We start from the raw sequence: 22691 nt of genomic DNA, 5'->3' as shown, positions 1-22691 counted from the left end.
TCTTCAGTGCCCAGCTGAGGAGACAAAAGTGGAGAAAGAAGGAAAGGAACAGGAAGAGGAGGAGGAAGAGGAAAAGGAGAGGGAGGGGAGGAGACAGAAGTAGCATCCAAAGCAAAGACTTGAGATGTTCCAACTTGAAAAAAAATGAAATCATATTAATATTTTGTTTTCACAACACCTACATTCCCCAAAGTATCCTGCCTCTCAGAGAACCATCCCTCCTAATGAAGAATAAGAAAGAGGGAGGAGAACAATATTCAGGAAAACTAACCAATATATTCCAAAGCCTAGCATTACAGTTGGTGCTTTATGCCCATATCCCCATATCCCCATATCCCCCCCCTCCCCGAGTCTACCAGAAAGTGAAAGAAAGTACCTTCTCCCATGTCATCTTTGGAGTCAAACTTGGAGACATTTCACCTTCACAGGGAAACCAAGGTTTCCCTTGAGATACCATAGAGAAAGGCAACTCTCTCCTTGCTCACTGGGATTCACACTCAGAGCGATGGTCCATCCTGGTGGTGGTGGAGAACCATGCTTTGAAAAGAGCCCTATGGAAAGGGAAGTCATGACAAGGTATTCTCCTCAAAACTCCCACCTGAGGTGACTGGGATAAGTTTTATTCTCACTGTTTTATAAACGAGGAAAACACTTCTGAATGAGGGCTAAAATATCCTGCCCAAAGTCAGTCTAGAGGCCACTGTAGAGACCCCATACTGCTTCTCAGCAGACAATCAGTCAGACAAGCCTAGCAGTCCAGGCTCTCAGCCGAGTCCCCTGCCCCTATACCCTCAATCTGTAGGATATATTCAAGGCAATCATCTGGCCACCCCAAGGACTGATCTCATCGCCTTGGCTTCATTCATATTAAATAAATAAAGGGATGAACAAAATGGCCACGGGAAAACTTCAAGCCTCAACGATTGAAAAAGTGAGATGGTGTTTTACTTTGATCCACACTTGGCATCAACTTGTGGATAACTCCCAGTGTGGAAAGTCCCTCCATGGACTCAGACCAATGACTGATCAATACCTGACAGTCTTAGAGAATCACCGGGAGGGCACTGAGAAGGTAGGATTTAACCGGGTTACACAGGCAGCAGGTGTTAGGGGCAGAACTTGAATACAGGACTTGAACTCCATAGCTGGATCTCTATACAGTAGGCCATACTGCCTCAGATACACAACACTACTGATGGTTTTCCTGGCAGGGGCAAGACCAGTGTTGTTGGTGTTGTTTTTAATGATTATGTAGTTACAGGTTTGAAAGGGATATCATAGGCCATCCTGGACAGAAATCCTCTCTATAACATGACTAACAAGCAGTATCCAGCCTCCACTTGGAGACCTTCAGTGATGGGGAGCTCAATCCCTTGAAGGCAGCCCATTTCACCTTTGACCAGCTCTACTAGGAACTTGTTAGCTCTACTAAACTTCAGTCTGTCTCTCTGGGCCTTCCACCCATCCCTTCTCCCCCAGAGCTCTGCAGAGGGCACTATCACCCCAGCCTGACACCAACATTCATGGCAGAGGAGACAAAAATCAGGCCCAAGACCACAGGCAAGGGCCCAGAAGGCTTTGTCTAAACTTGAAAGCCCTCCAGCCGTTTAGCCCAGGTACCAAATGTTTTTCAGTATCAGAAATGTGTTATTTCAGAGGTTCCTAGGTGTGACTAGAGTGGGAAGGGATCTTCAAGACCATTTAGGAAATGGAGGTGCAGGGAGCTAACAATGACTTAACCAAGGACACCTAGTAAGTATGATTCCAATGTAATTACGCACAAGTGTCATTATCACAGGCTCAGAGAGTCATGAAGTGACTTGAAAAGCATCTTTTCAGTAGTCTAGGAAGAAGATACAGATATGAAGGCATGTAGGATTATCCACAGTATTTGAATTTTTCTGCCCCCCCCCCAATTTTAGCTCCTTTCAATTGTGTTTGGATGGCATGCCCCCTGGGGTTGATCTCCCCTGGTGCCAGCCACCAACCCGATGCCTCTCTCTGGCCTGTCAGGAAGCATCCAGGCAGAGCAGTGGTCAGAGGGCTCAAAGTCTGCCCCAGACTCTTGCTGGCTGCGTGACCTAGAGCTAATCCCTTACACACTCTGTGCCTCCATTATCTCATCTGTAAAATGAGGGGATTGGACTAGATGACCTCCAAATTCCCCTTCATCTCTGAATCAGTGATGCCCTAAGAGGGAGTAGCCAGGGTATCCCTGAGAAGCTATCCATAGTGGAGGCATCAAGAGTTCTGGCTCCAGGCACAGTGTCTGCTCCCAGAACCCCAAGGCACCCGGCCCATTCCTACCCCACAAGCTCTATCAGGAAGCATCCCTTTGAGGCCCAGGGATTTTCCTCTGACCCCTGGGAGGGGGACCTGCAAGACGACAAGTCCAGTATTTCAACAGTTAACCTTCAAAGTCCATGCTGCCATGGCAAGGGTGGGTCTATCCATCAGACAAGGCAGAGGCAGTTTCAGGAATTGGCCTGGAGGAGCCCAACAGGAGGCCAAAGTGGAGGGAGGGCTCCCCATGGCGCCTGCCTCCCCCTAGTCCAGGCAGCATCTGCTCTTCCCTGCTCGGGCCTTCTCCTTCAGATCCACTGCAGGGTTCTTCCGCTGAGCTTGGCCACCATTTTGTTCCCTTCTTAACAATTCATGAGCTAAGAAGAGAAAGGGAAAGAGAAAGCAGGTAAGTGTTTGCCCAAGAAGCTAAGTCCCCCCTCACCTATGTGAAAGTCATCTTCAGGGATCTGCATAGGGGAAGTTCCCAAATCAGTGCTTCTAATTATGAATCCAAATTATCCCAGTCTTCCTCCTGGGTGCAGAGAAGCCTGGAAGAGGAATAAGCCCCACAGAGGAGATGGATACACTTCCAAAAAGAGATCTTTTCCTATAAGCTTGTATTGCAGGGCCCAGAGCCAGAGGGCTGCCAATCAATCAATCAATGAAGATTTATTAAGTACTTACTGCATACCAGGCACTCTGCTGGGCACTGGGGATACAAAGACAAAACCCAAAGTATCCCTTGGGCTCAAAGAGCTTATATTCTCTTGAGGGAAAGACATATGTGTGTATGTATATGTGTGTGTGTGTGTGTGTGTGTGTATACACATACATATATATGTATATATACATATATATGTATATATATATATGTAGACACACGCGTATACATACACATATATAAAATCCTGTTTCTGATACCTAGAAGCCATGTATCCTTGGGCAAGTTACTGCCTGTCTCTGGATCTCATCCTCATCCCTAAAATGAGGAGGCCAAACTAAATGGCCCTTCCAGTTTTAAATTGAGTCCTGTGACCTCCCCTAACCTCAGTTTCCTCATCCGTAAAAAGGTTGGATAGACGATCTCTGAACTACAGAACGCTGTGGACTTATGAACAGCCAATGGGGAGCCCAGGAAGGAGGACCCAGAGGACAGAAGCTGACCTTCCATCTCTCCTGGCTCTGAGCCATCTCTGATTGTTTGCCTCTGTTTCCTCAACTGTAAAATGGGGATCATAATAGCACTTCCCTCTCAGGGTTGATGAGGACTAACTGAGATCATAATTGAAAAACATTTGGTACAGTGCTTACCACGTAGTTAGTGCCATCTAAATGTTAGCTGTTAGGATCATTATTTACTTACCTACAGCAGTGAAGGCTTCACTCACTTGGTAGTTTAATTTCGCTGAGGTTTCCATGAACAATAACTTGTTACTTTCTGCAAATGCTTTTCCTTCCTGGAAGAGAGAAAATGAACCAAGTCTGACTTCAAAATCCTGGAATTTTAAAAGCTAACATTGGTTGATGTCACTAGCATTCCTATTGGCTTAAGGTTGGCAAAAGCACCTTGGTTAGAATCTCTCATTTGCTATTTCTTCACTTTATGGGCAGAAGCAATAGTAGAGATCACCTCCAGCCTTCTTATTTTCCAGGTAAAGAAAGTGAGAGATTTACTGACATGTACTCAAGTTCATCATCTCTTCCCCACCCTCCCCAGATTATTTCCTTGGTGTGGTGGAGGGGCTGGTATAGCTCAATGAAACTAGGAGCTAAGCCATGAAGGTTAACCAAGATGGACAGGTCCTGGTGGAGAATTGTGACAGAATATGATTCATTGGAGAAGGAAATGGCAAACCACTTCAGTATCTGTGCCGAGAAGACCCATGGACAGTACTAAAATGATAAAAGAGAGGACATCACAAGATGAGCCCATCAGGTCTGAAGGTGTCCAATACACTGCTGATGAAAAGCAGAGGACAGCTACGTGTAACTCCAGTACGGATGAATGGGCAGGGCCAAAGCTGAAAGGAAGTGCAGCTGCGGGTGTGTCTGGTGATGAAAGGAAGTCTGAAGTTGTAAAGACCATTACTGCATAGGAGCCTGGAATATAAAATCTATGAACCAAGTTAAACTGGATATGGCCAGACAGGAAATGGAAAGATTAAACATCAACATCTCAAGTGACAGTGAACTCAAATGGATGGGAACGGATGGATTTAATTAAGGTGACCATTACCCATACTACCGTGGGCAAGAATCCCTTTGAAGAAATGGAGTAGCTGTCAGAGTCACTAAAAGGGTGAGAAAAGCAGTCCTGGGATATAATCTCCAAAATGACAGAACAATATCTGTTTGAATCCAAGGCAAACCATTCAGTACCATGATAATACAAGTCTATGCTCCAACGCTGAGGCCAATGAGGCCAAAGTGGCTCAGTTCTATGAAGACTTACAAAATCTTCTAGAAATAATACTAAAAAACATGTCACATTAGTCATAAGGGATTGGAATGCTAAAGGAAGTAACCAAAAGATAATTGGGATAACAGGCAAGTTTGACCTTGGAGTAGCAAATGAAGCAGGGAAGAAACTAAGAGAGTTTTGTCAAGATAACTTGCTGGCCATAGCAAACACTCTTTTTAAATAACCCCAAAAGGTGACTCTATACATGGACATCACCAGATGGTCTATATGGAAATGAAATTAATTATATACTTTTCAGACAAAGGTTGCAAAGGTTCCCAGCAATGTTAAATCCAGTTTTTGATTTGTCCAACCTGGCATTTTCCATGATGTACCGTGCATAGAAATTAAATAAATAAGGTGACCATCTACAGCCTCATCATACTCCTTTTCTAATCTTAAACCAATCAATTGTTTCATATTTGGTTCTCACTGTTGCTTCTTGGCCCACATACAAGTTCCTCAGGAGACAAGATGATCTGGTATCCCATCTCTTTGAGGATTTGCCACATTTTGTTGTGATCCATACAGTCAAAGGTTTTAGTTAACACAAGACCTGGAGCTGACTGTGGATCAGAACATGAGGTTATTATTGCAAAATTCAGGTTTAAATTGAAGAAAGTAGAAAAAACCATCAGATTATATAGCTATGACCTAAATAACATCCCTTATGAATAAGAAGTGGAAATGACTAATAGATTTAAGGAATTGGATCTGATAAATGGACTGCCTTTAGAACTATGGATGGAGGTTCTTAATATTGTATGGGAGGCACCACCAAAAATATTCCAAAGGGAAAGAAAAAGAGCAAGAAAGCAAAACAGCATCTGATGGGGCCTTATAGATGAGGAAAGAAGGAAAGAGAAAGGCAAAGGGAAAGATATACCCAACTGAATGCAGAATTCCAGAGAATAGCAAGTAGAGATAAGGCTCTCTTAAATGAGCCATGCAAAGAAAAATTTCATGTAAAAATGGGCATGACAAAATACAAATAAGGTAGAGACTTAACTGAAGTATAAAGAAGTGTCAAGAATACACAAAATAACTATTTAAAAAATATCATAACACCACCTATAATCCTGATAGTGTGGTTACTGATTTAGAGCCAGACATCCTGGAGAATGAAGTTAAGTGGGCCTTAGGAAACATTGCTAACAATAAGACTAGCGTAGGTGATGGAATTCCAGCTGAGCTATTTAAAATCCTAAAAGATGATATTGTTAAAGTGCTATATTCAATATTCCAACAAACTTGGAAAACTAAGCAGTGGTCATGGGATTAGAAAAGATCGATTTACTTCCCAGTCCTAAAGAAGGGCAGTGCCAAGGAATATTAAAATTACCGAACAATTGCACTCATTTCACAAGCCAGCAGAGTTATGCTTAAGATTCTGTAAGCTAGGCTTCAGCAACATGTGAACTAAGACTTACCAGAAAAGTAGGTTGTTTTTTGAAGAGGCAGAGGAATTAGAGACCAAATTGCCAACACTGGCTAGATTATGGAGAAAGCAAGGAAGTTCCAGAAAAATGTCTATCACTTCATTGACCACACTAAAGCCTTTGACTGTGTACATCACAATAAAATGTGACAAGTCCTCAAAGAGATGGGAGTACCAGATCATCTTATTTGTCTCCTAAAGAACCTATACATGGGCCAAGAAGCAACAGTTTGAACCAAACATGAAACAACTGATTGGTTGAAGATTGGAAAAGGAGTACAATGAGGCTGAATATTGTCACCTTATTTATTCAATTTATGAGCAGAGAACATCACGCTAAATGCCAGACTGCATGAATCAAAAACTGGAATTAAGGTTGCTGGGAGAAATATCAACAATCTCAGATATGCAGATACCACTTTGATGGCAGAAAGTGAGGAAGAATTAAGAAATCTCTTGATGAGGGTGAAAGAGGAGAGTACAAAACTGGCTTGAAGCTTAACATTAAAAAAACCCCAAACTAACTAAAATGTTGGCAATTGATCCCATCACTTCCTGTCAAACAGAGGGAAAAGAAATGGGAGCACTGTCAGATTTTATATTCTTGGGCTCAAAGATCACTGCAGATGGTGATTGCTGCCATAAAATTAAAAGACGCTTGTTCCTGGAGGAAAAGCCATGGAAAATCTGGACAGCAGATTAAAAAGCAGAGACATCACTTTGCCAACAAAGATTCGTATAGTCAAATCTATGGATTTTCCAGTAGCAACACATGACTGTGAGAACTGGAATATAAGGAAAGCTGAGCTGCACAAAATCAACGCTTTTGAGTGGTGGTGATGGAGAAAGCTTTTGAGAGTCCCTTGGACAGCAAGGGGGTCAAATCAGTCAATACTTAAAGAAATTAACTCAGTCTATTGATTGGAAGGTTAAATACTGAAGATGAAGCTTAAATACTTGGGAAAGACTGAAGGCAAAAGGAAAAGGGGATGGCAGAGAATAAGATGGATAGAGAGTGTCATGGAAACAATGAATAGATGATGGAGGTTAGAAGGGGGTGGTGTGCGGTGGTCCATGGAGTCACGAAGAGTTGGACACAACTGAACAACACTCAGGTTCATGGGGCTAGTTAATGGCAGGTCGCCAAACATTCTGAGATCATACATCGGAGAGTCTAGATGAGTTTTAAGGGAACATAGCAATCCTCTCACCCTGGGTATTAGACTGGGTGTAGTGACCTTGTTTTTTTAAGATGTATCTTTGATCATGGTATTTCAATATAATCAATTTCCTTTGTAATCCTCTGCATTCTATTGCATGCATTTATTTACATTGAACTTTAAGGTATGTAAAGCATTTAAAAACAAGACTCTGAGAAGACTTCCATGGGTGTCACCAAAGTGCAAAAGGAATACGTCACATAAAAAAAATGAAGAGTATGGGGTCTTGTTTAATTCTCTCACTTTACAGAAATAGGAACTGAGTCCCAGACCCAGTAAGTGACTAGCCCCAGGTCACATAGCTTATGGATGTCAGAGGCAAGATTTAAAACCAGATTTTCTGATTACATCCAGAACTCTTTCCACCACTCCATTTGAAGAGCTGCCTCTTAAACTGGGGCACCCAGAATTGAGCACAAGCTCCCAGGTGTAGTCTGTCTGACACAAACAACAGTGAATTTCTGGCCTCCCATGGCATGGACTCTGTCAGACCCTAACTCAGGCTGCTTCCTTCCCTGTTACATGAGAGGGTTGAGCTAGACCATCTCTAAGGGCCCTTCTGGTTCCCTCTAAAAGAGTTCATCTGGTTCAACTCTGTCAGATGAGGAAACTGAGACTCAGACTAGTCATGAGACCATAGACTGAAAGCTGGAAAAGACCTCAGGGCCCCCGTAGCCCAATCCCCTCATTGTATGGATGAGGAATCTCAGGTTTAGGTAAAGGGACTTTAGCTCAAGGTCACACAGGTCCAAGTAGTTTCCCTGTCTGGGCCTAAGAGAATCTCCAATTCTCTCACAGCTTTAGGATTTGACCTCTGTTGATTTCCCCAACTTTAACCTTTTCAGAAACAGCTGAAAACCTTTTCTACAAAGAATAAAAGCAAAATAAAGGCCCAAAAACTTCACAGGCTTTTTCCTGGGTCTCAGAGCACACAACAGCCCAGACAAGAAGACACTGTAACGGTAATTCACACTGTAATGTACCAATGAGAAATAAAGCTGACCCAATCCAGTTGTTTTATAGACAAGGCAGAGAATGAGGCAGGTCTCAGACACATCCCCCAGCTCTCCTGACTCCTAGGTCTCCCAGCTACTAATCCACAAGACTATGATGCCCTCACATGAGCTCAGAGTGATGGAAAAACCAGTGAAGGTCCTGGGGAAGAGGGACCCCCATGACAGAATGTGGTATACGTTGTATCCAATGTTTGTATTTTACCATATTTCTTTGCCACAAAGGAGACTTTGGTCTACTACATGGAGGGAAATGACAAAAAAAATCAGTAAAACTATTTTTTGTGTGCTCTTTTAACCTGTAGTACCACCCAGTAATAGTTTCCAGACAATGACCAAACGCATACCTCGAGGGTCACTTCCCGAGAATCCTCAAGATCTGTCTTGTTGCCTACCAAAATCACCACAATTTCTTCAGGTTGAAACTCATTCTCCAGCTCCTTCCACCATTTCTGAGCCCTGTGGAAAGAATCCTTAAAAAGACAACAACATGTAATCATCTCTTCGGTTTAATTGACTGGAACAAAGTAGCAGGAAAAGCAGAGGTTTCCAGGGGGCTTTCGAGCTGGCGACTGAGACTTACAGAGATGGGATGATTTATGGAGCATCCCAGGCAAGATTTGAACTCGGGTCTTTTGGAGCCAGGGTTCGGCATTCTAGCTACTCTAAATGTGTTGATCTTTCATGATCTCCTATTACCTTGGGGCCCACTGCTTCCAATCTAGTGACTGAGTTTTTCAGCTATAATAATTGTTCAGCTTTGGATTTTTTTTACCACTTGATTCAAAGTACCCAGTAACATGGTTAATTAGTCTGTCCCTTGAGAGCTTCATAAGGAGGGCAAGTATCACAGAATTTGAGAGTTGGAAGGGACCCCAGGGGCAGCAGCCCTTTCATCCATCCTGTATGCAAAGGGGACCCCCAATGTAACACAGCAGATAAGTGGCCAGCCAGCCAGTCCTCCGTGTAATCTTCTCATGCATTTCTGAACATGTGGCCTTCCCAGGAGAGCTAGTCTCTGGCCACAGCAGTCCCCAGGAAGACCCAGAGGGATTTCAGCTGATGCCCAGCCTTTGGAAAAGACAATAACCCAATCCCAAGGCGGAGCACCTGGGGCACTCTGGGCCAAGCAAATCTGTGAGCAGCCTCTGGGATTTTTATTCCTCATTAGAGTGTTAGCACACCAGCTGATTTGTTTTTTAAAGATCCTTGATCTTGAGAACAAAAGATGTCATACAAACCCAGGTTATCACCCTATCTGTATGCTAAGACCTGCTAATAAGAATGAAAGTGCCGCTCCTGTTTACTTTTCCAGTGACTAACCTAGACGCGGCACATGATACCATGAGATTATTTAATGCTCAGCTCAACTGGATCAGTGTGTATTAAGTGTCGACCATTAGCCAAACACTGTGCTAGACACTGGGGGATTAGAAGAGAAAATGAAAACAGGTCCTGCCCTCTTAGGTTCGGGAATTAGAGTTGGAGGGGATCACTAAATCCAACCCCTCATTTTACATATGGGGAAACTGAGGCCCTGGGAGCTTAAGTGATTTACCCAAGAACACACAAAAAACAGATGTCTGGGATGAAATCAGAACCCAGCTCTCGCCACTGTATTATGCATTCTGCTCAAGGATATAACATGCATCCAGACAAATAACTACGAAGTGTGTGCGGAGTAATTGAGGGACGCTTCGTGTAGAAGGTGGCACAGAAGATGTGAACCTCACGGGGAGCTGAAGATTCCAAGAGGCTGAAGTGAGAAGGTATGGCCGTCTGGGCATGGGTTCCTGCCTGTGTAAAGTCACGGTGGGGACAGGTAGAAATGTCATAACAAATGATGGCATGGACATAGCTTCGTAAGGTTTGCAGAGCATTGTATGTTGAGTCCTTTGATCTTCACAATAACGCTGGAAGGCAGCTGCTATTATTAGTCCCATTTTACTGATAAGTAAATGGAGGCACAGGGCAGGAAAGTGGCATGCCCAAGGTCATAACCCTAGGAGGTGTCTGAGGCAGGATTCAAATTCAGGTCTTGTTGATTCACGGAGGGGAAGAACACATAGGACAATTTGGTTGGAAGATATGCTATGTTGGGGAGAGCGGTGCCAACTCAGGTGGAAAGGTATACTGGCGCCGGGCTGTGCTTTTAAAGGGGGCGCCCCTGACATTCATTGAGCAGAAGAGTAAGACTTCAGGTCTGAATTCTGGGACCATTCCTTTGGCAACTGTACAGACTTTGAGCACTTTCCCCAGCTGCCCCTAGGCCAGGAATTCTCCCCTTACTGGCCTCCCTGGTTTCCCTCAAGCTCCCACTAAAATCCTGCCTTGTACAATAAGGCTCTCCCTAGCCAGCTTTCTCTCAGCCCCTCCCCTCTTTCAATATCTCCAGTTCATCCGATATTTATCTTGTTGGTGCTGAGCTGATGTCTGACTGTGAGCAGCCTGAGCAAGTGGATTTTTTTTTTTTTGGCTTTTTTGTATCCTCAGCACTTAGTACAGAGTCAAACATAGTAGTACCTTAGTAAATACTTAACTGACCAGAGATTGGATTAAAATAGCATTGGAGAGAGTAGAGGTCAGAGGACCAGTTAGGGGCTACTGCACTTGTCCAGGTAAGGGACAGAGAGGGCTTGAAGAGGATGGTGGTTGTCTGAGTGGAGAGAAGGGGGCAGATGGGACATAAGGTGCCTCTGATGAGCTAAAGGGTGAGAGGGGAGGAAAAGGCAGGGATGCCTCCAAGGTCGGAGACCTGGGTGACAGCTGGAAGAAATCCCAGAACTCTCATTGTATTTGATCTTGGATATTGTATGTTGGATATTGGAGCGTTAAAAGGAGGAACAGACTCAAAGATCAATCAAAGGCTAAATAAAGATGGGCTGTGTAAGTACTGAGGGCCTCCATACCTTGTTTGCAATGTCATAAACCAGCAGAGCAGCATTGGCTCCTCGAAAATAGATGTGGCAAACGCTGTGATATTTCTCCTGCCCCGCAGTGTCCCAGATCTCCAGCTTTAAGACACAGCCATCTATTTCCATCATCTGAGTGAAGAAGGCACCTGGGAAGAGATCAAGCCATAAAGGTCCCGTTTTGGAAGGAGGAATTGTCATCCATGCTGAACCATGATCTGCTTCATGGGTCATCGGGACCAAAGCCTCAGGAACCTCGTGGCATTTTACCCTCTATGATGGAGCCAAGCCAGGAGACTTCTTGACCCAGTCTCACCCTCTCCTGCTTTCAAATATTTAAAGATGTTATTGTGGTCCCCACCCCCACACCCCTAACTGGTCAGCTCTCTTCCAGATTGAACAATCAGACCCTGCGAATGTTTCTCATATGACATGATTTTTAAACAGTTTCCTACCACCATCACACACACATACATACATGTGCGCACATATGCACGCACACACACACAGTCTTACTAGTTCTCTCTTCTTGACATTACTGTGGATTTTCTTTCCTGTGCCAATGCTAAACCCCCCTTCTCCCCCAGTAGAATGGAATCTCCCTGAGGTCAGAGGTATTTCTGTATCAGGCTCCCCAGCCCAGGGCCTGGAACACAGTGACAGACTGGAACTAGACATGTGACTTCTGGCTGAGAAATCTCCCTCTACCAAAGCAGGCTGGTATTTTCTTTACAATATATAGTCTTAGAAAGCTGGGACATTAAGCACCTTGCCAGGGTCACGCCTTGCCCAGACAGTATGTGTCAGAGGGGAAATTGAACTCAGGTCTTTCTGATGCCACGAAGGATTCTTGTAGCCTCTTTTTAACACAAAGTAGAGGGTTAGCAATGAGAATGCGGACCTGTGATTTCATTGGTTATTTAGCATTCTTTATGAAATTCCCTGGTCCAGATCCTCTACTGAGAGAGAATCACCAGAAGCACTGGCAGATTAACTGACTTTCCCAGAGCCACAGACAGGATGTGTCTGACTTGGCATACAGTAGGCACATGATAAATGTTCACTGAACTGGATTGTCTGGAACCCAAGATTCTAAATACCTCAGGAACAAAATCAAGGGCATTTTTTTTTTGCATCCTTGACCCAATACTTCTCAAAGTGTGGGCCTGGCCGTGGGGAGAAGATAACTGTTCAGCCAAAACTATTTTTATAATAATGCTAAGATGTTTTAATTTTGAATATAGCAAATACTGGTGGATATAGAGCTAGATAGATCCTTTCTAGCACTGCTCACAATCCCTTATATCCCCTACAGTGCAATTTGTGCTGCACATCTCCTTTGAGCTGGAATCACATATAATTATGAATGGAAACATGAATGAAAATATGTATGGAAATATATATAATCATTACATAATTATAGCTTCAGATCATGTGGATATATACATGCAAATGTTTCAAGCAGCTCACTGTTTGCACCAGTTGGGATCTCACCCTAAGCCACACGAACAAACGTTCTTTGGGGACCTTAATGATTATTAAGATTGTAAAGGAGTCCTGCGACCAAAGTTTGAGAACGACTACCTTGGAGCCTCAGGAAGCCCAAAATCCATAGAATGAGCCTTCCTACAAGGCTATTTAATGGGCAGTGCAGTCAACATATTCCAGTGAAGTTGGCTCTGTCTCTCACCCATTAAAAAAGAGGGTTCTTTCCTCATCTGGAAAACAGCCATCACTAAGTCCCTGCTGTTTCTACCTCTATCATCCTATGGCCTGATTCTTCAGGACCAGCACACAAGCAGAGGAGGGATGAACTCATTCCTGTCATGTTAGAGATGATAATCATGGCAGCACACATTTTGCCAGGGTCTTAATCAATCCATCAGTCAATCAACAAACATTTTTCCCAGTGTCTCCAGTGGTCCACGCACTGTGCTAGAGGCTGGTTTACAAAAATGAATCAGACCCCGCCCTCAAGTTTACATTCAATGGGGGAAAACACATACACAGTTAAATCAATATCAAATTTATATTAATGCCTTGTATTTACACCATAAAGTTTGCAAAATTATTTCCTTTCAACAACTTCATGAGGTCAATAGTGACTATTATAATTATATCATATTATATTATTAGAATATTATTATTCTCATTTTACAAATGAAGAAACTGAGACCCAGAGCCATGCTGTGTTGACACCACAGAGCAAGGACTTAACCCCAAGACTCTCTGGGCTCAGGCCCAGCATGGCGCCTGCTCCGCCTGCTGCCTTCACTCATCCAGGACTGGGTGACCCAGTGCTAACTTTGGAAACTGACCTCAGCTGCACCTTCTGCCAGCTGTTCCTAGTGCTTCTGTGTAGGCGTAGAATAAAAACTACTTCATTTGCTTCTATTCTTTCCCTTTTTCCTTTCCTATGAAAGTAGCAGCTGATGACGACTGTTACTGGCCATGAAGAACCACATGGTGTCTCATGTAATACTGGGGAATTTTTTCAATAATGGAGCAGGGGCCATCGGGGATACGTTTGCAGAACTAGCACAGCAGCGGCCGTCTAGACTGACTAGGACTCCCTCTAAAATACCTGGGACAAAAGCTAAGCAGGCTCCTCTTGAAGACTTCCCATGATGGGGATCTCACTTCATCATTACTTCCCAAGTCTTCCTATTCCACTCTGGTGCAGCCCTAATTCAGAGAATCATGGGATCTCCGGAGTGAAAGGATCTCAGGAACTAGAAAGTCCAATGCCTTCCCACCAAAGATGAGGGACCTGGACCCCAGATAGATTTATTCACCAGTCCAAGGTTATACAGGTAGTAACTGTCAACGGTGGGATTTGAACCCAAGCCCTCTGACTCAAAGTCAGTGCTCAAAGACCAGCTAGACCAGGGATCCTTTCCCTTTTTATGTCCTAAACCCTTGGACCTAAGGACCCCTCCTTAGAGTAATACAGAAAATAACAGAAGAAATCAATTATATTGAAATACAGTTATCAAAGTATTTTTTAAAAGACAAGTCATGAGCCCTAGTTGAGAACCCCTCATCTGGCCAACTTATGTCCCTCAAAAGTGTCCCCACTCCAACATACCTGCCAACCTTGGCTGGAAGCCCTCCAGAGAGGGGGACATCCTAATTCCCAAGGTGACTCATCCCACTTGGGGACAGACTTCATTGTTGGTGGCCTTTCCTAATATCGAGCCTAAATCTGGCCCTTTCATAACTTCCATCCATTCCTGCATCTGCCCTCTTGGCCAAGCCAAAAGAGGCCAATCCTTCCCAACCTCAAATACAAAGATGAGGACCATTATTATTTATTTCACCCATAATCCAAACTCTCAGGTCTTCTTTGAATAGAGAACTAAGTCCTTTGAATTAATCTTTGTGTCTCTTTATCAGAGCCTGGCCTCTGTTGCCATGCCAAATAACCTCTGGCCATCTCTGACCTCAATAAGAACTGATCATGGGTCTCTCCGGTGATTAGCTCCTTTCAGACTCAAAGACAGAAGGAAGGATTGTCTGGAGTCCCATGAAAGGCTGCCAGTGGCCACCCTGGTGATCTGGACAAAGGCATGAGAGTTTCATCTGAATTCACTCTCAGGATTAATTCTAGCTTAGGTAGACCTGACCTATGATTGGGCAACTCTTCCTCTGGGAATATGGCAGCAGTGCAGAATAGTGGCACCTTTAGCACTTGGTCTGGCCAGAGTAAGGAACCTCTGACTCTCTTTAAGCTTTGGCTAGGGCACCAGGTCTGGAGGAGACCTTTCTTGACCCCCTGGCTGTTTACTGGCCACACCTTCCATCTTCCAGGCCTGGAACGCCCTCACTCTTTACCTCAATTTCTTGGAATTCCTAGCTTCCTTCAGAGCTCACCTCAAGTTCTATCATCTACAGCAGCCCCTTCTTGACCCCCCAGCTTCTTGTGCCCTCCCCACCAAATTCACCTTCTGGGTTAATATTTATTTGGCTTATCTGATAAGTTACACAGTAGACAGAGTATTGGATTTGGAGTCAAGAGGACCTGAGTTCAAATCCAGCCTTAGGTTCTTACTAGCTGAGTGACCTTGGGCAAATCATTTCTCTCCCCTAGATTTAATGCTTCATCTGTAAAATGGAGGTAACACCTCCTAGAGTTGTGAGGATCAGATGAGATAACACGTAGAAAACACTTTGCTACATAAAAGTTATAATTGTATAATTTCTGTGTACTTATAGACATGGGAGAGGAGGCATAGAAGTTGGCAGCCAATGATCCTCTCTCTGTTATTTGGGGGGGGAGGTGTTGATTGTACTGATTGAATCAAGTTCCTGGACCATGGAGAGCCTCAGGAAGAGATCCTGAATGAGTCCAAGGAGGCTGGCCCATCCATCCACACAGGAAGAACCAACTAGAGGAAGAATGTCTGGTACCCAGCCTCTAGAGCCTCTAGAACAGTGAGTGTGCCTGGGACAAAGAGTAGAGATGGGCAGGGAGCTAGACCCAGTGACGGTCAGGAGGCAAGGGTGGGCTAACTGCTCCTCTACTGACCATGAACTTCCCATGAAAGCATCTCTTCACAGTAACAGTTTGCCCATGTTGCTGTATGGAAGCAAGATCTAGAACCCCACTGCCTCTAAAGAGATGAATCACACAGAGATCAATGGAAAAGCAGAATAACCAGACTCAGTTCTGGCTCTGCCATTTGTCAACAACAGCCAGCATTTCTAGGGGATTTTAAGGGGGATTTTTTTGAGAGGGAAAGGCAAGACATTTGGGATTAAGTGACTTGCCCAAGATCACACAGCTAGTGTCAAGTGTCTGAGGCTGAATTTGAACTCAGGTCTTCCTGACTCCAGGGCTAGGGCTCTATTCTATTTTAAGGTTTTTCAAGCACTTTACAAACATTATCTCATTTTACCCTCACAACAAACCTAGGATAGGTTCTATCATTATCCCCATTTTACAGATGCGGAGACTGTGGCAGAGACAAGTTAAGGGACTTGCTCAGGGTCACATGGCTAGTAAGTGTCAGGCTGGATTTGAACTCAGGGCTTCCAAACTCAGGGCTCTATTCATTGTGCCACTGGACTGCCTGACAAGTGAATGACTTTGGTTATTTCAGCCTCAGTTTCTCTCCTAAGTAAAATGAGAAGATTGGACTAGGGAGTTGACTCTTTCCTTTCAGCTCCAGAGCTATCATCCTAAAATCCACAAGATGTCGCTCTGGCCCCACTTTAGCAAGTGAAAGAATCTGAAAATGGTTCATTGTAACCAGCGGAGGGCCATCGTCCTCCTGGGAGGTTTGCAGAAGCTGACACCCTTCCAGGCACCCCTGGCCACCCCAAGTCGGCTGATGTTGGAGGTTTCAGGTCTCCAGATTCTACATTCTATGGTCCCCGGGCTAACTCAAGGGGAATCACTAATTTCCTAGGCTTCCCATACACAGTCAACCGAATGGGGAAAAGTCTTTGATCCCTATCAGGCCTCTAATTCAAATCTTGTGTGACCCTTGGCAAGTCCCTTCTCCTTTCAGTGCCTCAGTTTCTCATCTATAAAATGGGGACACTTACCTCCCAGGGTTGCTGTGAGGATCAAACGAGATAACCTATGTACAGTGCTCTGAAAACTTTACGGCCCTACATACGCAGAGCCATTATTATAATTATTTTTTATCTAAAGCCAGGTGAAGGTTTAGAGGTTCTATAATCCCACTCCCTTATTTTCTTGAGAGGGAAACTGAGGCACATGGGGGAATGTGACTTCATATCATAGCTCTAGAGGTGGAAGTGGCCTCAGGGTTACACAGGAGTTGGAGGCAGAGCCAGGACTTGAACCCAGGCCCTCCACACTTTAAAGTCAGTGATTTTTCCACTGTCCCCACATCTCCTGAGGACCTTCAAAAATAGGCATGGAGATGGTGCTTGGTTTAATTAACATTGGTCTAGCTCTGAAATCTGCTGTTCAAGGAATGAAGAGCTGTTCATTGGAGGTTGTCTGACTCCAGAGAGGAGAAGTGGACACAGGTGGAAGATGGCCCTGGTCTAGAAGATGATAACAGCCTGAGCCCACAGCCTTTGATGCTCAACTGGTATTTATTTGCTTGTGTGTGTGTGTGTGTGTGTGTGTGTGTGTGTGTGTGTGTGTGTGTGTGTGTGTGTGCCTCTGTTTACTTACCTGGGAAAGGGGCATAGCTCCTGAGGACAGGGACTTAAGTTTTTATCTTTGTATCCCCAGGGCCTACCTCAGGGCCTAGCAGAGAGTGGGCAATTCATAAATATTCATTGTTAGATGGATGGATAGATGGATGGATTCATCCATTCAGTCATTCCTAAGGTCTAAGGTGTAGATTAGGACTGGGTGAGTAGAAGACCACCAAGAAATGAAAGAAGGAAGCACCAGGGTCTCCCAGTAAAGGCCATCCTTCTTCCCACTGCAGCCCAGTGGGCCAGTGAGGGTGAACCCAGTGCCTCTAAAGGAACCCCATTCCACCTGGAGATAGTCTCACTGTTCATCATATCGAGCCCAAATTTACCTCTTTGCAATTTTCACCCAGTGGTGCTATTAGAGCCTCTATCAGAGGCCAAGAGAAACCAATCTAACCCCGTTTTGGCAGGACAACCCTGCACACTCTTGATGGCAGTTCCCGCACCCAGCCCCCACATAGACTTCTCCAGGAAGCCATAATATGTGGTGTCTCTGGAAGCAGGCACCAGCCTCATGGCAGTGGTGACCAGTGGTCAGGAGGGTTATGTCCTAAGAGCCAATGGCAAGCTCCCCTCCCTGGCTCCTTGAAATGCAGGTGAACATCTGAAGAATGTAAGAAGAAACTCCTCTCTATCTCCTCACCAAGTCCAGTTAGCTCCATTGGCCTTATCACAAAGGAAAAAAAAAAACAAACTAAGCCAAGTACTCACAGCCCAGCGTGGGCAGGATTTCCTTGAAGTCATTCTTGATAAATCGAAAGGCCAGACTCGACTTGCCCACAGAACTGCTCCCCAGGAGAACCACCTTGAAGACAGAGGGCTGCTGGGAGGTGCTCTGGGGTGGGGTATTTCCCTTCACCTGTGCCATGCCCTGCAAGGAAACACCGTCTATCAGAAACAGGTATCAGATGCCCTGAGGATGCCCAGCTGTGCAAACCAACTCACTACTGGTGCTCCAGAGGGCAGGAGTCTGGAGGGTAGTGAAGATCAAAGTCACATTTAGGGGCTCTCAGCTGTAAGTAGAACATGGGACTTTTCCCTAGCATGACCATCTCAATCAATGAAAAAATAAAGCTCAGTTTCCTCAAGTAGTTAATCCAAGGATCTTGAAGTCTGGGAGTGGGGTGGGGGGGAAACACTGTGACATCAAAGAATGAAGAGTGGTTTTGGAGCCAGGAGAACCCAGAATCTAATCACTTCACCTCAGTATCCTCATCTGTAAAACAGGAATACTGGTTCCTACAGAATTTACCTGATTAAGAACAGCAAATATTTTTTCTTGGATCCCATGGAGAAGCTCAGAGCACTTTATCATTACCCACAATTAGCCTATGAACAGTTACTGCCTTGGGTCCCTCCTAAAACTTCTCATAGAATGTTGATGCTGGAAGCATCAATGCACTTAGAGATCCTCCTCCAAACCAGCATCCTTCCTTCTCTCCAGGAGAGAGGATGATCCAGCAGTTGGGTCCAATGAGTCAATCAGTTTCCAAGTGGAATGGAAGCTATAGTTTCTAGATGATCTGGTCGCTTACAAAGCACTTAATCCTATCAGGTAAACAGAGTCAATGCTATTGCCCCAATTTCGCAGATGAGGAAACTGAGCCTAAAAGATGGAAAGTAGCTTGCCCAGGGTCATACACCTAGGCAAACATCTGTTTGCCTTAATTTCCTCATCTGTGAAATGAGATAATAACAATAGCCCCTACCTCCCTGGGTCGTTGTGCCCATCCAACGAGACAATGTTTTTAAAGTACTTAACACAGTGCCTGGCACATGGTGGGCGATATTCGACAGTTAGCTATTACTATTCATCCACTATGCCAACATAAAGATTACACCCACCACGATCTGTACTAATTGGCTGTGATTCTCAGTGGGGATGGGTGGGGAGGGAGGAAGGGAGAGAAGTTGGAACTCAAAGTTTTAGAAACAAATGTTGAGAATTGTTTTTGCGTGTAACTGGGAAATAAGAAATACAGATAATGGAGTATAGAAATCTATCTTGTCATACAAGAAAAGAGAGAAGATGGGGATAAGGGAAGGGGTAATCAGAGTGCAGTGATTTGGGGAGGGGAGAGATGGGGAGAAAATTTAGAACTCAAAATTTTGTGGAAATGAATGTTGAAAACTAAAAATAAATAAATGAACATTAATAAAACTAATTGGCTGTGACGGCTGCGAGCAAAAAGTCTGAACTGATAAAACACTTCAAAGAAGCCGTTCTTTTCCAAGTATAGATGGGATCGGAATGAGGCCATCACACAGCATCCTGGAAGCAGGTAGAAAAAGTGCTTTAATTAACAGTAAGAACGTTGGCAAGGTATAGTCTAGTTCTGCCCATTGCTCACTGTGTCACCTTGGACCAGTTACTTAACCTCTCTTTGCCTCAGTTTCTAATCTGTAAAATGAGTCTCTGCTGCCCCTTCGAACTCTAACTCTGTGGTCCTGTGATTTCAGCTCAAATCCTAGCACAACCACTGACTAGCTGTGTGACCCTGGATCAGGAACTGCCCCTCTCTGGGCCTCAGTTTCCCCTTGTGTATAAGGAGGGGCTGGACCTCAAAAACCTCTTCATGATGCTACGAACACTGTCCTAACATTCTGCAGATGAACTGGAATTTCAGTTATTTTCAAGAATTAGTGTGAAACACTTGCCCCCTTAAATATTTAAATATTCCTGCCCCCTTCAAAATCTTCCTAATGCTGTTCATGAGCTCTAACCCTAAAGAGAGACTTGACTTCACCCAAGGACACTTCTGTCCAGTCCAAGTAGATCTTCTGCAGGTAAGTGAGTGGGAGAGAATACAAGTATGATAGGGGAAGCAGGATGGGGAGGGGGGAGCCCTTAAAAAGGAATGTACCTCGAATGTCCAAGAACAGTTTTGAGAAGACCTGTATCTCCAATGAAGATGGACCCCATCACCTGGACACACAGCCCAGGCAGGGGAAGAAGACATTCCACTATTTATTTCTCCCTCTTTAGCCCAGGGGACTCTGAAGCCCTGAGCAGTGAGGTGGGTCCCTTAAAGTCATACAGGTAAGTACCAGCACAGAGTTGAAGCTGAAAAGAACCTCAGGGGGCATGGACCATAACCCCGTTGTTTTACAGAGAAGGACACTGAGACCCAGGGAGGCAGGGGGATAAAAACATTGAATCATAGAGTTAGAACTGGAACACTCCCCCCACCCCAACATATAGACACACTTACACACATACACACATGACATACACACACACGCACACACACAGAGGATTTTACAGAGAAGGACCCTGAGACCAGGGAAAGGGAAATGACTTGCACAAGGTCACACAGCTAGGTGGGAACACTGATCTTAAGCTCTGTATGGAAGGGCAGAGCTGGGATTTAAACCCACAAGTGCTGAGCCCAGATCTGGAAGAGCACTTCCCATTTCTCTGCCTCCTCAATAATTGGGTCCTCTAAGGACCAAGAAGTCATAAACCAGGAGCAGTCCCATGCCAGAAGGCCCCTTGCCCCACTGACTTTGTGCCAGGCATGTGTCAGTGAACTCTGCTAGACTCGGGGAGCAGCAAACCCAGAGCTGCCCTCCTGCAGGTCTCCCTCCCCCAGCAGCCCAGCCCCAGGAGAGCCCAGCCAGGAAGCTGCTGGCTGCTGGGGGACACCTCCCAGCCCCTCTGGTCACTCACCTGGGCTTCTCCCTGTGGGTCTCTTGCAGGAGAGCTGGAGCAAGGGCCAGGCCTCACTCACTTCCTCATAGTTCCTGGATAACTTTGCCCCAAAGCTCTGCAGTTGGCTGAGCCTGACTCCGGCCCCAACAGCTCACCTTTCAACCGGATTGTTCGCCTGGAACCAAACAGGGCTCGTTTCCCTGAGCAAAGTCGATGATTGGCTGGCTTGCAGAGGCTAGCGGGGAATGAAGATGGGACAAAGAAGGCCAGAAAAGGGGAAAGGTCAGCAGGAAGAAAGACTGCTCTACTCCTGAACCCCCAGCCCCTGCCGGGTTCCCCACCTCGGCCCACACCCGAACTCTCCAAGCTAACAAACTGATGCCAGGAGCTAGGAGAGTTGAAGGTCCACTTGTCAGCCAGGGACAAGGCCAAAGAATGTGGGAGGATCAGGTCCCACCCAGTACCTAGGAGCCAGCCGATCAGAGGCCAGCAAACACCAGCCAAAGGGCAAAGGGGAGTTCTTGTCTGATCAGCATCACCACGGATCTCAGTTTCTTCTTCTGTAGGCTCACAGGGTCAGATTCAGAGCCAGAAGGAAACACTTGGTGCATTTTACAAACAGGAAAATTGTGGCCCAGGAAGATTCAGTGACATAGATCTGTAGAGGGAAAAGAGGCCTGAGGCCATGCAGGCCCACCTCCTCGTTTTACACATAACCAAACTGAAGGCCAGTGACTTGTCCAAGGTTGCACAGGTAGTGTCAGACTCGATATCCCCTGAAGTCCTTTTTTAACACTCCCTTTGAGAGCCAGTGATTTCAGGCACTTTTCCTCTGGCAGCCTGGTTCAGAGGAAAGAGCCCTGTATTAGGGGGAAGAGGCCTTGGATTCAAATCCTCATCCTATTGGGAAGTCAGAACAGTGAAGCAGATTTAGAGTCCAAGGACCAGAGTTCACATTCCAGCTCAGTTACTTGGCAAGTTCTTTAATTAATTTCCCTGGTCTTCAGTTTCTTCAGCTGTAAAATGAAGAGGTTAGACCTGATCACCGCCAGATCTATGTTCTTGTGGAACATATCATGACTCTGGCTAGTGACCCAGCCCAGGAGTCAGCCAGGATTGGGTTTGAGTCTCACTTCTGACTCAGACTAATCTTTGAATTTTAATCCTTCCCAGAACAGGTGGTCTCTGCTTTGGTAGAAGGTGCTTTCTCTTGAACAGTTCCAGACATTAAGCAAAGGCTTGGACAAAAAATTGTCAAGTGCATCCTGCCCTCGGGTCACAGCCTGGGGACAAGGGAACCTTCAGGAACCTGAAGCTGGAGGGCACAAAGGGATTTCATTTTTGGCCAGGCTCTTTGCTTATAAGGCAGTTTGGAATTTCCTATCTTTTCAGAGATTGCGGGCAGACTCCTTTAGGAGCAGATTTCCTGTTGTGGATCGTCCTGCTGATATGCACAGCCCAGATGCGGTCTCTCTCTCGCAGTCCCGCCCCCGCGCCAGCGGAGGCCACTTAATAATCCACCCGATTGC

At 45.1% G+C, this 22691-nt stretch overlaps 1 protein-coding gene across 4 annotated transcripts; it reads right to left on the bottom strand.

The window, feature by feature from the left end:
- Nucleotides 1-1753: 1753 nt before the first annotated feature.
- RAB17 (RAB17, member RAS oncogene family) lies at nucleotides 1754-21642 on the bottom strand. Of its 4 annotated transcripts, none has more exons than XM_072640647.1 (7): nucleotides 21627-21642; nucleotides 21181-21397; nucleotides 18222-18381; nucleotides 11325-11476; nucleotides 8763-8888; nucleotides 3647-3740; nucleotides 1754-2660 (listed from the first exon to the last, which is right to left on the bottom strand). In XM_072640647.1, the coding sequence occupies exons 3-7, from the start codon at nucleotides 18376-18378 to the stop codon at nucleotides 2548-2550; spliced, it is 642 nt and encodes a 213-aa protein (XP_072496748.1). In that variant the 5' UTR covers nucleotides 18379-18381; nucleotides 21181-21397; nucleotides 21627-21642; the 3' UTR covers nucleotides 1754-2547. The 4 variants fall into 4 exon arrangements, with proteins under 4 accessions (XP_072496748.1, XP_072496747.1, XP_072496749.1 ...); XM_072640646.1 differs by lacking the exon at nucleotides 21627-21642 and adding an exon at nucleotides 21504-21518; XM_072640648.1 differs by lacking the exon at nucleotides 21627-21642 and having other exon boundaries at nucleotides 21318-21574.
- Nucleotides 21643-22691: the final 1049 nt, after the last annotated feature.

Source organism: Notamacropus eugenii, chromosome 2, assembly GCF_028372415.1.
Source record: "Notamacropus eugenii isolate mMacEug1 chromosome 2, mMacEug1.pri_v2, whole genome shotgun sequence".
NCBI classification, from domain to species: domain Eukaryota; kingdom Metazoa; phylum Chordata; class Mammalia; order Diprotodontia; family Macropodidae; genus Notamacropus; species Notamacropus eugenii.
This window is presented reverse-complemented; position numbering and strand designations above follow the sequence as displayed.